Below are 15914 nucleotides of genomic sequence, written 5' to 3' on the forward strand. Positions count from 1 at the left end.
AAGCCCTCAAAGTTGCTTCAAACATAAAGGCCATTCACGAGAAAATATATTTTGACAATCAATATGTTTTAATGTGATTTGTGTTTTGACACTTTTGATTTTCTATCACTATAGACCGTTGATCTTCTACAAAGAGTTCAAAGGATCGTGTAAAATAATGTTGTCTCATAGATCTATAATTGTAGTTTTAAACATGATTGATTTTTCAATCTAAAAATAATTAACGGCAACTTATTGTTCTTTTGTCTTTCTTTTGTATGTAACTTTTTTAAAATATGGTAATATTATGAAAATGAAAAATAAGTTTTAAATTTGTTACAATATAAAAAATTAACATAAATAATTATTATCTTAAAGATATGTTAAACTCAAATACGACATAAATAATTATTATTTTAAAGAGTATGTAAAACTCAAATACAACACTGTCTCAATAAATTAATTCAGTTAGTAACTTTGCAAGAATATCAAATGCAGGAGTTGGTTTGACCCGTGATATCTCACTTGTTCACCTTTAAAAAAGTGAATTCGACTATTTTACAAAAAAAACTCATAGAATAATTATTATTGTCCCTTAAAATAAAAGGGAGAAAATAAATATTAATGTATTTTAAAAAATAAAAATTATTTATATGATATATAATCATAGAATAATTTAATATAAGAGTGCTGCAACAGGCCAAATCGAACCAATGTTCAAAATGTTGGAAAACTATATGTTACTACTAGATTAGATTAAATATTAGAATTAGTGGCTTATCAAAAATAAAAAAGAATTATTAAATAAAAACCACTTGATAATGTATTACTAGATCTCTTTATAGTTCTACTCATTTGACTCCAGTGATAACTGTGAAGAATTCAACGTTGAAAGTTGAAATATGGCAATAAATTTTGCATCTTGGATCATCCTTCTTCATCTTCTCCTAATCCTATTGGTATGTTTCTTTCTTTCTCTGTCTTTCTTTCTCTTTCTCTTTTTATTTTTCTTTAATTTCCAAATATCACTGAGCTTTTGCAGTGTTCTAATGGAAACCAAGCAAGGGAAATTGTTGAAACAGAAAACAAATCATTGGAAATTCAACACAACCATCATCATCATCATCATCATCAACATAATCATATGACTCATAATATTGATCCTTCATTGATGGTCTTTTTCACTTTGAAAGATTTGAAAGTTGGAAAAACAATGCAAATTTATTTCCCTAAGAGAGACCCTTCAACTTCGCCAAAGTTATGGCCAAAAGAAAAAGCTGAATCACTTCCTTTCTCATCAAACCAACTCTCATATCTTCTCAAATTCTTCTCTTTTTCTCCAAACACTCCACAAGCCATGGCTATGGAAAACACCTTACAAGAATGTGAAAGCAAACACATCAAAGGAGAAGTCAAATTCTGTGCTACTTCGTTACAATCTATGCTGGAATTCACACAAAAAACTCTTGGTTCAACTTCTGAAATCCAAGTTTATGCAACTTTGCATAAAACAAAGTCAAGTGTCACTTTTCAAAATTACACTATAGTAGAAATTATGATGGAAATTCTAGCTCCAAAAATGGTGGCTTGTCACACTGTGCCTTACCCTTTTGCTGTTTTCTATTGTCATAGTCAAGAAAGTGAGAATAGGGTGTATAAAGTATTACTAGGGGGTGAGAATGGAGATAAAGTTGAAGCTATGGTTGTTTGTCATATGGATACATCACAATGGTCACCTAGTCATGTTTCATTTCAAGTTCTTGGTGTTACACCAGGAAGTTCTTCTGTGTGTCACTTTTTTCCAGCTGATAATTATATTTGGGTCCCTAAATTGAAATCACAAGGTTCATCTAGCATGTGATTTGTAATAATTTAGTACTAGTGTGCTTGCAATTTGTGTTTATGTTGCTAAAAATAATGTGTTGTATTCAAAGCTAAATAAGTTTTTTATGAGTATATGTTAAAGTCTCTACTTTTATAATTTTCTTTTAATTTTGAATCATGATGATCTTGATCTGATTATTCAATATCTCTATCAAAAACTATAGTTGTTAAATGAGTTTATATATTAATAAAAATGTATTTATTTAGTTTGGCCTCATGGTCTTCATCTCAACATCTATTAGACTCCAATTGTAATATAGAAATTTTTTAATATATACCTTATATTTTTTTAAAACACCTCATAAAGTTTTATTGTAATCATGTTTAAAAATCCTTTTGGACGCCCTCAGATGTGAAGCGTTGCTTCTATCTCATAAAGTTTCATTTTGATCATGTTTAAAAGTTTATCTGGACGCACTCAGATCTGAAACGTTGTTTCTGCAACATATCTCTACAAGAAATATGTTAAGAACACTTACTTTTCAATACTCTCTACTCCTCCTACCATATTTAAGATTTTAGACAACTGTTTAGAACCGTTGTTGAATGGTAGAAAATCTTTGTTAAAATAAAATATAACTAATAGACACTGATTCTATTGTAAATTCGTATATGTGGCGGTTTTTATATTTTAGGTAGAGCGAGATAAAATCAAATTTAAAATTTATGTTTATACATATTATAAAGAAAAGTGGTAAGTCAAAAATGTTGGAGACTCTAACCAACAAAACTTATACCTTTCTCATAACAAAGGCAAACCAATCGGAGAAGATCAATGAATAAGATGGATGGACTAGAGTTGCATCCAATAGCATATTAAGGAGGAACGAAGAAAAATGGGACACTGCAACTTTAGGAAAAAGGCAAGGAGAAACTAAAACTTTGACCTTTTTCATCATAGAATTCGGAGAAAAAACAAGAGCGAAAGATTTGTATCATACTTTTATGGATCTAGGAGATATATATCAAGAGGTCATTCCTCCCAAAAGAAATGTGAGAGGGATGAGGTACGATTTTGTTAGGTTTTTCTACGTGAGAGATGAAAGATTGTTGGCAGCCAAGATGGATAATACATTTTTGAAGAGAAGAAAGATCTTTGCCAATATTCCTAGATTTTAGACGAAAGAGTTTAATGCGAAGAGGAAGGCGGATGTTGGTAGTGGAATGGAAGAGAACAAAGGAAAATTTGAACTTAGAGGAGGTCCATTGGGAATAAGGATGCATATTTAGAGTAACACCACTAGGGAAAGAAATATTACTCGAAATAACAAGAGATCATATGCGGATGAAACTAAAGGGAAACTCTATCATTTTCAACCAAGTAGAATAAGAAAATTTCCAAAGATTCATCTGAAGTGTTAGACAACAGAAGATGAGATAACCAGATTCGATAAAGCTTACATTGGAGTGGTGGAGAATCCAGGGTTAACTTATAGTATGTTAGAGATGTTTCACTCTGAGGGATATTTTTTTGTCAAAGTAACTCCATTAGGTTTCAACTATTGTCTAATCTAGTAGGAGGGGAGGTGAAAGCTTTGATTGAGAGGGTAGGGATTGGTTAGGGCAGTGGTTTAAAGAGGTTAGAAAATGGAAATCGGACGATATGGATCCATAAAGAGTAACGTGGTTAAGATGCTATGGATTACCAAGTCATGCATGGAATCGAAGGCTCTTTGATTTCTTAACAGCAATGTTGGGAATATACATTTGCAATGATGACAACACAAGTAAGGGTAATAAAATGGATGTAGCAAGGCTTATGATCAGAGCAAGATGTGCAACGGTGATTAATGAAGTTATAAACATAAAGGTTAATGAAAATATGTTTAGAATTAAGATGATGGAAGAGGCGCATGGTCTGGTAGGAGACTTGGGAAGGAAGAATAATTATGGTGTCTTAGGGTCGGTGAGTGCTGAATCAGAGTCGAAGAGGAGCTACGATGGTTCAGAAGAAGATGACAACGATGGAATTTTTTAGGGTCCAATCAACGATGGAGCAATTCGAGATAATGAAGTTAACGTGACAAGTGAAGAAGTCATAGGTGATAAAGTGATGGTAGTCTTTGATAGGGCTGAAGAAAATCAGAATATTTCACCAATCTCACCATATTTGTTTGCTAATAGCAAAAAGGTGATTTTTCATACTCGTGTTGTTGAGGACAACATAAAGGCTATGAGTGTGATATCTCATAATAACTTTTTAGAGGTCAATCAGGATACGTGTCTTGAGGTAGTGGAGGTTTCAGAGAAGTATGAGGAAGAACTATGTTGCAACAATTTATTTAAGTCAGGGAGGACCCATTTGGAGGAGGAAGGGGTTAATGAGATATTTGGGCCATTAATACCAAACCCAACAACTAAAGGCCCAATTTATTTTGATGAGGCATGTTTGACGGCTAGGAAGGTTAAGCCGAAGAGAAAAAATGTTAGGGATGTGAGAGATTTTGGAGAAAAGGGAGAAATCAAACCATCTTACTTTGCATGTCTCAATTCGAAGAAAACATTTTTTTCAGCAAAATCAAAGTGTTCTACAGAAGAAATGAGCAACGGAGGGGATCATTTTTCTAGAGGGTCTATTTTGTAAGGTAAATTGTTGATGAAATATGATGTTAATTAGTGTAACAAACGGCTCACGAAGATTTTTGATTCAGAGGTGGGAAGGGTTGTGTGGGAAACTATTTCAAAATTAGGGATAACTAGTAATGACAAGCAAGAAGAGCCGATGAAAGCAATTGAGAAGATGGAAATCAGAGATAAAAAATGAACTCTAAGAACGAGGCGAAAAAAAGTTGATTCCATGAATATTTTATCTCTTAACATTAGAAGTGGAGGAAATAAAACAAAGAGGAAGAGAATTAGCTTTATCATCCAATCATGTAAGGTTGATTTATGTTTTCTTTAAGAAGCAAAAATTAAATATCTTGATAGTACACTAGTTGTGGACTCTTGGGGAAATAATGAAGTGAAGTGGTCCTCTAGTGAGGCAGTAGGAGATTCAAAAGGTATGGTTATATTATGGAGGAAACCCCTCTTTTGTTAAATTACAGTTTCAGGGGGAAGAGTTTGTGGAAGTCAATGTAGATTAAAATGAATAAAGTACAATTTTGTTAACATATACGCTTCTTTCAACAATATGGTAAGGAGAAACATGTGGAGTCAGAGGGGGAAGGTGAAGAGGAAGCACAAAAATGAATAATGGTGCACATGGGGAGATTTCAACTCAGTTTCAAATAAGGAGGAAAGATTAGGGATAGGGGTGAATAGCAGAGGTAGTGAAATGAAGGAGTTTAGAAGATTTATAGGTCATTTGACCTTGTTTGACCAAGTAGAGGCTGCAAACAAAGTTATCATAAGTTTCATAAAGAAGCACATAGGCAAGAAGCCAATGAGTTGACATACAACTTTGAATCAAGAACTTTGGGCTTGCAAAACTTCGCCAAAAGAAGCCATTAAGTCTACACCTTTTCGACTAATGTTTGGCCATGATATAGTTCTACCTGCATAGATATGCTTAGAGTCTGTAAGGATTCAAAGGCAAAATGAAATCCCGTCTGACCATTTTCAGAGCATGATGATGGTTGACTTAGTCGACATGGATGAAGAAAGGCTACTTTCTTTAGATGCCTTCATGAGTAAAAAGAAGAGAATAACTAAAACTTATAACAGAAAGGTTAATTCAAAAGTTTTCTCTGTTGGAAATTATGTGTGGAAGGTTATATTTCCTATCGACAAGAAAGATATGACTTTGGGAAAATGGTGACCAAATTGGGAAGGACCTTCCAAAACTAATCAATTTTTTTCCAATAACGCGCATGAGATTGAGGAGTTAAGCCCAGATAATCGAGCGTTGCGAATAATGTGAAATACTTAAAAACGTGTAGGCCTACACTTTAGGAAATCAATATCACAAAAGGAAAATAGTACTCAAGATGTCATTGATTTAGCCAAAATGCCAATATTACAAAAACACCAAAAAAGGAAAATAATACAAGACCAGGGACTCGTAAAGTCCCATGAGACTCAATTGGATCATACATATTTTGCTGTCTTCATGGAGCTTGATTGCAAGGGGCACATATTTTTTAGCCACCTAAACAAATCGAGCGCATAATACATATGTCAATAACCAGTAAGTAAGAAAGGCAATATGATCGTGCAAAGAAATATCGTGGGTTACCTTTCGATGATTCTCTATGAAAGATCTGTGAGCTGGTTTGGAGAAGGAGAAGGGAGTATTAATTATTGTGACTTTTGCAAGATCTAAGTCTAGCCCAGTTGGTTGAACACCAGCTATATCAGGTATGTCGAAGAAAGTGGGAGTTATCATCCCATAGAGTAGTTGAAAAATGTTTATGGAGGTATCCTAGAAACACATGGAAGCGATTAGAATATGAGGATTGTAAGAGAGACTCACCCTGGATAACTAGATTAGATCATAAATCCTTAATCTTTCCAGTAGCGCACTTTCCTCCTCTCAACCCTACCCAAGAACTTAATATACTCAACATCCTCCAGTGGCGGGGAGAAACAGAAGACCCAGTTCTTGAAGAATTTAAACTTGAAAGATTCATCCCGACGATATATAGGAAATAATCCTGAAGTAGTTAGGGTTTCTTAATATATTTGGGTAAGGGCCCCATAAATGCATGCACCTTACTAGCAAACACGTAGGGAATAAAGGCAGAGTGATATCATACTTTCTTGCATTCTGTTTCTAAGGGAGGCTCCGGTATGTAGGCACAATCATCCATGAAGATATGAAGCTTAATCTTGGTTGTGAAGCCCGCATGGCGTTGTTCTGGAAGTGCCATTAAAGCATATGAGTTTTTCTGAGTAAGAGCGTGAGGAAGAAGAAAACGATATGGTTTTCATGTTCTGTGAGGCAAGGTGCAGAAAAGGGAAAAAAGAGAGAGTTTGAATGGACACATTCAAATAAAAGATGATGAAACTGTTTAATTTTTCTTCGATAAAAGATCGGCCACATGGTAGTTGATTCGACAGATAGCATATAAAATCCATGGGAAAAGCAAGATGGAAGTTAAGGTGATTACAAACGATTCCATTTAACTTAGTATTCCTAGGGAATATGAAGTAATCATAGAGAATCTATATGCACGTCTGTGACGTGTACATTGGTAGAAATGTTAGTCATAATGATTGACAACAAGCATGACTGAGGTAACGTGGCACAAAATCTGAGCAGTGACAAAGTAGTTACAAAAATTCCACTTTTCTCCCCTCAGATATGGATTAAAAATGACATTTTTAGGGGGCATCTATTACACTTGGATTTATCAGCTACTAAAAAGTTAACAAAGAATGTCAATGAAAAGACATTTACTACGAGAGAGCATTAATGAAGTGTCATGAAGAGCATTAATGTTAAGGCATCAACAGACCAACGAGGGACCGACTGAGCCTTCGACACAAGGAGATATGGTTTGGAGGAATCTTAGGGATAAATCCCTAAGACCCAAATCACTGAGAAACATGTCCAAAATCTCAAAAAGGACAATCGACAGAAGCCTTTGTTCCACCAAGAGGACCAACCGACTAAACCACATGATATGATAGACTTAACGAATTTGCAAGTTTTGGGTCTTTGATAGGAAGAAATGATATCACGATGGAGAGGTTACCATCGAGGATTCATGAAGAAATGGGAAGTAGTTACAACTCAACATGGGTTTTTGAACAAAGAGTGTCTTGGAAGACACGTAATCACACTAGTGGGAACTTGAAGATTGAACATGGAGTAAATACAGTAGTACCTTAGTGCTCGTAACCATCGTTGAAGGTTACTTTGCAAATCGAATAAATAGTAGACTCATACTTGGGATTAAAGGTCACAAAATTGTATACATACTCTCCATACCACTGGAGTATCCGAGTCAAAGAGCAAAATAATTAAGCGAGAAACATGTATGCGTCTACTTCCAGTCTTTTTCATTAGTCTCTTTACTTCCTTAAACAAAACATGTACTTTTTTATCTTTGTTTTGTTTAATGCCATTTATTTCATTTTACCTTATCATTTATCACAATCTGACTTCATTTAAAGTCTTTTTTGCATGTTGTTATTGTTCACGCGACGAATGCATTCAATTCCCACGCCCGTGTGTTCACACCAGTTATTTGCACAAATTTATTTGGATATTTTTCGAGTTAAGCTCACAGACTTTCAAACTCGTGATTGTTTACCAAATACACTGGTAAACACCGTTATGATATGTGTAAGAGTTTGTTATAAAATATGAGATTACTTGTTTTTCTCTACCCCTCATTAACCATATACAACCATTGAAATCGAATTTTGAAATAATAATCAGAAAAGCTATATTATTCTTGAAAAACAACTTAAACGGTCCAATATTTTTCAAATTGCATGCATCTTGTAATTCATGATTTCCCCATTGACCCATATAATTTGATTCAATCTCAAATTCTTCAAAGTAAGGATGATGAATGGATGTCTTCTAAGTATTTCACACAAAATTTGATTTCCTTTTTTTTGAAGTATATTTTGCAAACATCAAATTTTGCATGAAAGACTCAAATTGGCATCCATTTATCATAATTGTTTTGAAGAATTTGTGGCTTTGAATCAAATTCTATGGGCTAAAGAGGAAATCATGAATTACAAGATGCATGCAATTCAAGAAAACATGGATCGTCTAAGTTGTTTTTCAAGATAATTTAATATTTGTGACTATTATTTCAAACATCAATTTAAATAAATGCAAGCTCAATGAAGGTTTAGTAAAACAAACAATCACATGTGATATAACAAACTCACTAATAACATTTATGAACAAAAAATTCAATTAATTAACATAGATTAGGAGAACCTGATAACTAATTGTTCGTGGAAAATTAAGACAAACTTGTAAAATGAAAGAAGGATGAAACTGGGGAGAAAACTGCAAATTTGTGTTAAATTTGAATGAATATCATTCTATGTCTATCACACAAATTTGCATCTTTCACTTCAGCTTCATCCTCTATTGTATTTTTTCTCCATAGTAACACAAATAAATTGTAATCCTATAAACACCATGTACAAAAAAACATGTTAATATAAACTAGCAGTACATTATAATCCAACGAAAACTTATCAACATACAAAAATTTGTCAACAACAATAACCAACAATAAATCATGTGAAACATAACAAGGTCTTCAAATTTCATGCTTAGTTGAATTCGTGGAGTTCTTTAGGTCTTCATAGTTCTCAAGGTCTTCATCTAATTCGGAATCAATTGCATCTAGATTCACCAGGTCCTTCACAATAGCCTCTACCTTCCTAATCTTTTCAGGGTTAAGATTCTTGAAAAGAATCTTCTTATAGTCTGTTCAACCAGACAGTTCAACAACACTAATGTGATCCCTAAAAACTTTTGATTTCTTGGTTTTGTTCAACCATAACTCAAACATATCAATAACCCCCTTTGTAACCTCAACCTCACGGATAAGTTTGCTCTCATTATTCAGGTTGGCAGAAGGATCTGAAATTTGAGAGATGAATCTGAAATCTGAATAAGAGAAACATTTTTTTCAAAATAACATACAACATCATACAACAATAACAACATACAACAAAAAAACCCATAAACTCTCAAACAAAAAGAAAATCATGTGAAAATCCTGTGATACATAATAATAATATACACGAAAATGAGAGAATAAGGAAGAAGAAGAATACATTTATGTATGAAGAATAAGATTGAGGCTATACTCTAGAATACAAAAGCTAATGACGAAAAAGAGATAAAATGTGTGATAGAGTTTCACCATAGTCGTATTTAAAACTCGTGATAAAATGTAATGACTATATATCATATTATAAAGACAAAACTCATTGTAACAAAAAAGTAAAAAAAAAAAAAAATTGGAGTTGAATTTTGAACTCTGGCACTTCATGTATGTATAATCACGGTTAATTAGTTTGACCATAATATAATATTTTTTTCGTAAATATAATAAAGCAAAGTGCGTTCAAAAATGAGGTATTGTCACGGTTAACTGTCAGACCGTTGTAATTTAGTCTTACGAATATTTATTTCGTACAATTTCATTTCAAATATAAGTAATACTATTTATAATTATTTAATTTTTTATTTTTTATTAATATGTAAATTAAAATAAATATTATACAAAGAATACTATAAAATATCTCCATGGTATTTGTTGAGTTCTGTAAAGAATTAAAAAAATATAATAATTTCTAAAATTTTCTAACACAGCACGGTTTTGTTCAGTTTGTTTCGGTTTATAAAATTCAAATTACAAACTAAACCGAACCGCGCAGTTTTATTTAAAAATGATTCAATCACATCTAAATCAAATACGATTTTTTATGGTTTTCGGTTTCGGTCGATTTCGGTTAATGATTTTCTATTGGATTTGTTCAACTTTAAACATCCCTAGTATTATTTTAAAAATTTGTCTTAATAGTTACTAAAAAAACAAGAGTTCAACTGAGTATACGTGCTCATAGTGTAAATGATAATGAAAATAATGAACAGTAAATTCTGTTTTCTCTTTGTGCTAACTAACTTTAGGGGTTAGTTAGAGGTTGTTGAGAGGAGTTAGTTAGGATCTAACTACTTGTCTTAGCTATATATAGTAGTCCTCTCTATTGTAACAATTGAGATTGAGAATTACATTTCATCTTTGATCACATACAACTTCTCTTCAAGCTTTTCCTTTCTTTTTGGTTATGGAGTTTCAGCTCATTATTGTATGTTCACATGGTATCACAAGCCTGTGATTCTGCTTTCCGCTGCGATATTTCTCAATCTTCTTCTTTCGATCCAACTTTTCTGCAGCTTCTGCAACTTTGTTGTTTCTCATCATGTCATCTTCAAGCTTTAATAGCAGCGATCATGGTGAATCTGCCTCAAGAAACAACAATAAAGGTTATCAAAATTATATCCTAAACCCTATTTCATGTATCCCAATGAAAATCCTTCTTTGATTCTGGTTACACCATTACTTTCCAATAACAATTATCACTCTTGGTCGCGCTCCATGGCCATAGCTCTTCGTTCTAAGAACAAATTGCATTTCATCAATGGTGTTTTACCACGACCTTCTGATCTTGATCCAAATTCCATAGCTTGGGATAAATGCAACACCATGATCATGTCTTGGATCAAGAATGCTGTAGAAGTTGAAATTGCTCAAAGTATTCTTTGGATGGAGAATGCTGCTGATATGTGGAATGAGCTCAAGGGGTGTTTTTATCAAGGCGATGTTTTTAGAATTTCTGATATCCAAGAAGAAATCTGCACATTGAAACAAGGTGATGCTTCTGTTTCTTCATATTACACAAAACTGAAGATTTTATGGCAAGAACTAGATAATTTTAGACCTATTCCTGCATGTGACTGTGATACTACTTGTCTTGCCATTACCAAGATTCGTGCTTAGAAAGCTAGTGATCAAGTAATTCGTTTCTTGAAAGGGCTGAATAATCAATACTCTGCTATTAGGTCACAAATAATGCTTATGGATCCTCTCCCTAGCATTTGCAAAGTATATTCCTTGCTTGTTCAACAAGAAAGACAAGCTAATCTTCCCATTGATGAGTCCAAGATTTTGGTCACTCCATCTTCTAATCAGCATCAGAATAATCGTGATACTCAGTCTAAATCATATTCCAATATGCGTGGTAGAGGCAGCACTAGAGGAGGCAGATCTTCTGGTGGTAGGGGAAGAAATAATCGTATTTGCACACATTGTGGCATGTCTAATCACACCATTGATACTTGTTTTAAAAAACATGGTTATCCTCCTCATTGGAAGCATGAAGGTGCAATCAATCAATGCAATACTGCATCTGATAGACCTGAAAACACATCAGGATCTGATATTGAAGCAAGTGCACCAGCATCTCATGGTTTGGCTTTTACACCAGAGCATCATCAAGCATTGCTAGCTTTACTTCAAGGCTCATCACACTTGCAATCTCATACCACTAACCAGTTAACCTCTCAAACTAATCTTGGATCAGGTACTATCTGTGTAACACCCCAATAAAAATAAGATAATTATTTGATTTAAATTAATATTATATTTATTAATTTAATTAAATAATTGGAATTATTGGATTATTATTATTATTATTTTGGAATAATAATTATTGGAAAGTATATAAGTGTGAAATAAGGAAAAAGAGTCTCATTTGGAAAAGAAAGTTTTCACGTGAAACAGAGAAGCGATTGAGAAAGAGGAGAAAGGGCAAAGAGGAAGAGCAAGGGCAAAGGTTGGAGAAGAGAAAAGCTTGGAGCTTAGAGATTTCCGGATTAACTCAGGTAAGGGGGTTTATCGTCGTTTAATGGGTATTATGGGTTAGCATGTAATGGGTAGTGATAAGCCGTTGAATTGACCCTAATTGGGATTATGAATGCTGGAAAATTATGTTGGATAAACTGTGTTTAGGCTGTAATTGAATCTGTGTTTGGGTTAGTTGTGAATTTCCGAACGTATAGCTTTTTACGGAATTGGAATCGGAGGTCCGGAAGTCCTCCAACGGCGGAAAATGCGGAGAATTCTGCATTCTGCCTTGTGTTAGCGCAGGAACAGCTTCTGTCTTGCGTTAACCGGTTAACCCAGGGTGTTAACCGGTTAACACTGTTATGTATTTTGAATAATTGTTGTTTTGTCTGCGTTAACCGGTTAACACTGTTGTGAATGCTGAGATATGGCTGTTTGTGCTGCGTTAACCGGTTAACCCAGGGCGTTAACCGGTTAACACTGTTAAGTTTTGGGCAGGAAGCGTGTTTGTGCTGCGTTAACCGGTTAACCCAGGGCGTTAACCGGTTAACACTGTTGCAGAGTGGAAAAATTGTTAATTAAAATGTTGTGTGCCTAATTGATGGTTGCCTATATCGGTGTGTGATATAGTAGGGATTATTTCCCGCTGTTTTGAGCAGTATAGGTATTAGTAGAGTGTGCTAATACTGTGTTTAATTATTTGACATGATATGATGTGTTGATACATGCGTTGATAATGTATGATGGTATGCATGATGTTGTGAATGTGTATGTTATGCATGTGTTGTGAATGGACTGTTTTATGGCTTAGAGTGTGAGCATAGGTCCATTGTGGATTATTGTTGTTGATGTTGCATTGCTAGGTGATTAGCTTGCATACTGTGGCCTTTATGGTGGTAGCTAATTCCCATGGTGAGGAATTAGTGAGTTAGTCATTTTGGACTGTTGTTGATGTTTGCATGCTAGGTGATTAGCGTGCATAGCATGGCCCTTTGGGGTGGTAGCTAATTCCCATGGTGAGGAATTAGTGAGTGAGTCACTAGGTCTCAAATGAGTGAGACTAGTGGGCTTGGTAGCCGTGCCTGGATTTGGACGGTGAGGTGAACTATATGTTCACAAATAGTCGGTACCGCATGCATGGAGTCTCATTGCATAATATGTGTATGGCGTATAATATGAATGGACGTATTCCAATATTATACGTGTGTTTGTGTTGATATTGAGTATGAGTATGATATTTGAACTGATGTGCCGTTACTGAATGTGTGATGTGATTAGGGTGATTAATGTGTTAAATTACTTAACATGACATGATATTTTATAATGCCTATTATATCGATTGAGGAACTCACCCTTACAACTATTTTTCAGGTAACGAGCAGTGATTGAGTAGAAGCTAGTGCTTGGAGTCTAGTGTAGTCTCCTTAGTGGGTCATGCTCTGATAGATGTAACATCGGGACGGGAGGTTTGAAATGTTTTATTGTTGGTTGTGAACCATTTTACATGTAATGTGTTACATGTTTTACATGATTGATGAGATTTCTATCCGTTGTGTTTTATGCAAATGCTGATGTTTTGAATTAATAAAAGAGCATGACAGTTATAATTGGTGAATGGTGTGAATAATTGTGTGACACCCTTAACTGCATAATTACTCTGATTGATATATTGTTATTTTAATTAAATATTTTGGGTAATTTAGAAGGGTGTTACATTAGTGGTATCAGAGCATAGTCGGTCGAGTCGAGTCGTAGTTATTCTGTTCCCCTGTACGGGATAGGTGTTGTGTAACCCTATCAGTACTTATTGTTTAGCTTGTTGGGTTTTCAGAGTAGAGATGGCTGGAAGAGGTAGAGATGATGCTGCGATTGCTGAGGCTCTGGGTATGCTAGCTGGAGTACTTGGAGGGAATCCGAATGTGGTGGGAATGGGAGCTGCTCGTCAACTGAGTGAGTTCCAGAAGAACAATCCTCCAATGTTCAAGGGAGCATACGATCCAGATGGCGCTCAGAAGTGGTTGAAGGAGATCGAGAGGATCTTCCGAGTGACTGAGTGTGCCGATAACCAGAAGGTCAGGTTCGGTACGCATATGCTGTCAGAGGAAGCTGATGATTGGTGGGTTGCTACCCGCACTGAGTTGGAATCTGCTGGGAATACTGAGATCACTTGGGCTGTATTCAGAGAGAGATTCCTGAGGAAGTACTTTCCAGAGGATGTCAGAGGAAAGAAAGAGATAGAGTTCTTGGAATTGAAGCAAGGCAACCGGTCTGTTACTGAGTATGCTGCTAAGTTCACAGAGCTGTCGAAGTATTACACTCCCTATAATGAGGCTGCTGGAGAATTTTCAAAATGCGTGAAGTTTGAGAACGGGTTACGTCCCGAGATCAAGCAGGCTATTGGATATCAGCGGATCAGAGTGTTTTCTGACTTGGTTGACTGTTGCAGGATATTTGAACAGGATTCCAAAGCCAGAGCGGAGAGCTATCAGCAGAGGGTTGATAGGAAAGGCAAGAACCAGAATGATCGTGGGAAACCGTATGCAGCTGGCAAAGGTTTCCAGAGACAGAGTGGGATGAAGAGGCGTAGTGGGGGAGATTCTAGTGCTCCTGCTAAGTGTTTCAGGTGTGGTCAGGCTGGACATCGTATCCATGAGTGTACCAGTAATGAGAAGAAGTGTTTCAAGTGTGGAAAAGGTGGTCACTTGGCTGCAGAGTGCCGGTCGAAGACTGTGACTTGTTTCAACTGTGGAGAGGTGGGTCATATCAGTCCACAGTGTCCCAAGCCGAAGAAAGAGAATCAGTCGGGAGGCAAGGTCTTTGCTTTATCGGGTTCTGAGACTTTTGCAGACGATCGTTTGATCCGAGGTACGTGTTATATTAATGGCTTTCCTCTTGTAGCTATTATTGACACAGGTGCTACTCATTCCTTTATATCTTTGGATTGTGCTGTGAAACTTAAGTTAGAGAGATCTGAGATGCGTGGTAGTATGGTGATTGATACTCCTGCGAAGGGTTCAGTGACTACTACTTCAGTTTGTTTGAATTGTCCTTTGAGTATTTTTGGTAGAGACTTTGGGATAGACCTTGTGTGTCTTCCACTAGTGCAGATGGATGTTATTCTGGGTATGAACTGGTTGGTGTTTAACCGAGTTTACATCAACTGTTTTGATAAGACTGTGATCTTTCCTGAGATTGAGGAAGGAGAGAGTTTGGTTCTATCAGCAAGGCAGGTGAATGAGGCAGTAGCAGATGGGGCAGAGTTGTTTATGCTGTTAGCGACTTTGGAGGCTAAAGATAAACTGGTGATTCGCGATCTAGCCGTGGTGTGTGATTTTCCTGATGTGTTTCTGGAAGAAGTGAATGAATTACCGCCGGAGCGTGAAGTTGAGTTCTCGATTGATTTGGTACCTGGTACTAGACCGATATCGATGGCTCCGTACCGTATGTCTGCTGTTGAGTTAACTGAATTGAAGAGTCAGTTGGAAGATCTGTTGGATAAGAAATTTATTCGTCCGAGTGTGTCACCGTGGGGTGCACCAGTGTTATTGGTTAAGAAGAAAGAAGGTACTATGAGATTGTGTGTGGACTACAGGCAACTGAATAAAGTGACGATCAAGAATCGGTATCCTTTGCCGAGGATTGATGATTTAATGGATCAGTTGGTTGGTGCGAGTGTGTTCAGCAAGATAGATTTGAGATCGGGATATCATCAGATACGTGTGAAAACTGAGGATATTCAGAAGACTGCTTTCAGAACAAGGTATGGACATTATG

The 15914-nt window shown here is 35.6% G+C and overlaps 1 protein-coding gene across 1 annotated transcript; it reads left to right on the plus strand.

Annotated features, from left to right (window-relative positions):
- Positions 1-688: 688 nt before the first annotated feature.
- On the plus strand, positions 689-1935 carry LOC127084473 (BURP domain-containing protein BNM2C). The gene is made up of 2 exons (XM_051024929.1): positions 689-938; positions 1022-1935. Exons 1-2 carry the CDS (start codon positions 882-884, stop codon positions 1838-1840), a joined length of 876 nt encoding a protein of 291 aa, XP_050880886.1. The 5' UTR covers positions 689-881; the 3' UTR covers positions 1841-1935.
- Positions 1936-15914: the final 13979 nt, after the last annotated feature.

The sequence above is a fragment of the Lathyrus oleraceus genome, chromosome 5 (assembly GCF_024323335.1).
Source record: "Lathyrus oleraceus cultivar Zhongwan6 chromosome 5, CAAS_Psat_ZW6_1.0, whole genome shotgun sequence".
NCBI classification, from domain to species: domain Eukaryota; kingdom Viridiplantae; phylum Streptophyta; class Magnoliopsida; order Fabales; family Fabaceae; genus Lathyrus; species Lathyrus oleraceus.

Coding starts and splice junctions, on each gene's coding strand:
- LOC127084473 (XM_051024929.1), top strand. CDS start 882: ATGGCAATAAATTTTGCATCTTGGATCATCCTTCTTCATCTTCTCCTA. Junction 939..1,021: donor ATCTTCTCCTAATCCTATTG/GTATGTTTCTTT, acceptor GAGCTTTTGCAG/TGTTCTAATGGAAACCAAGC.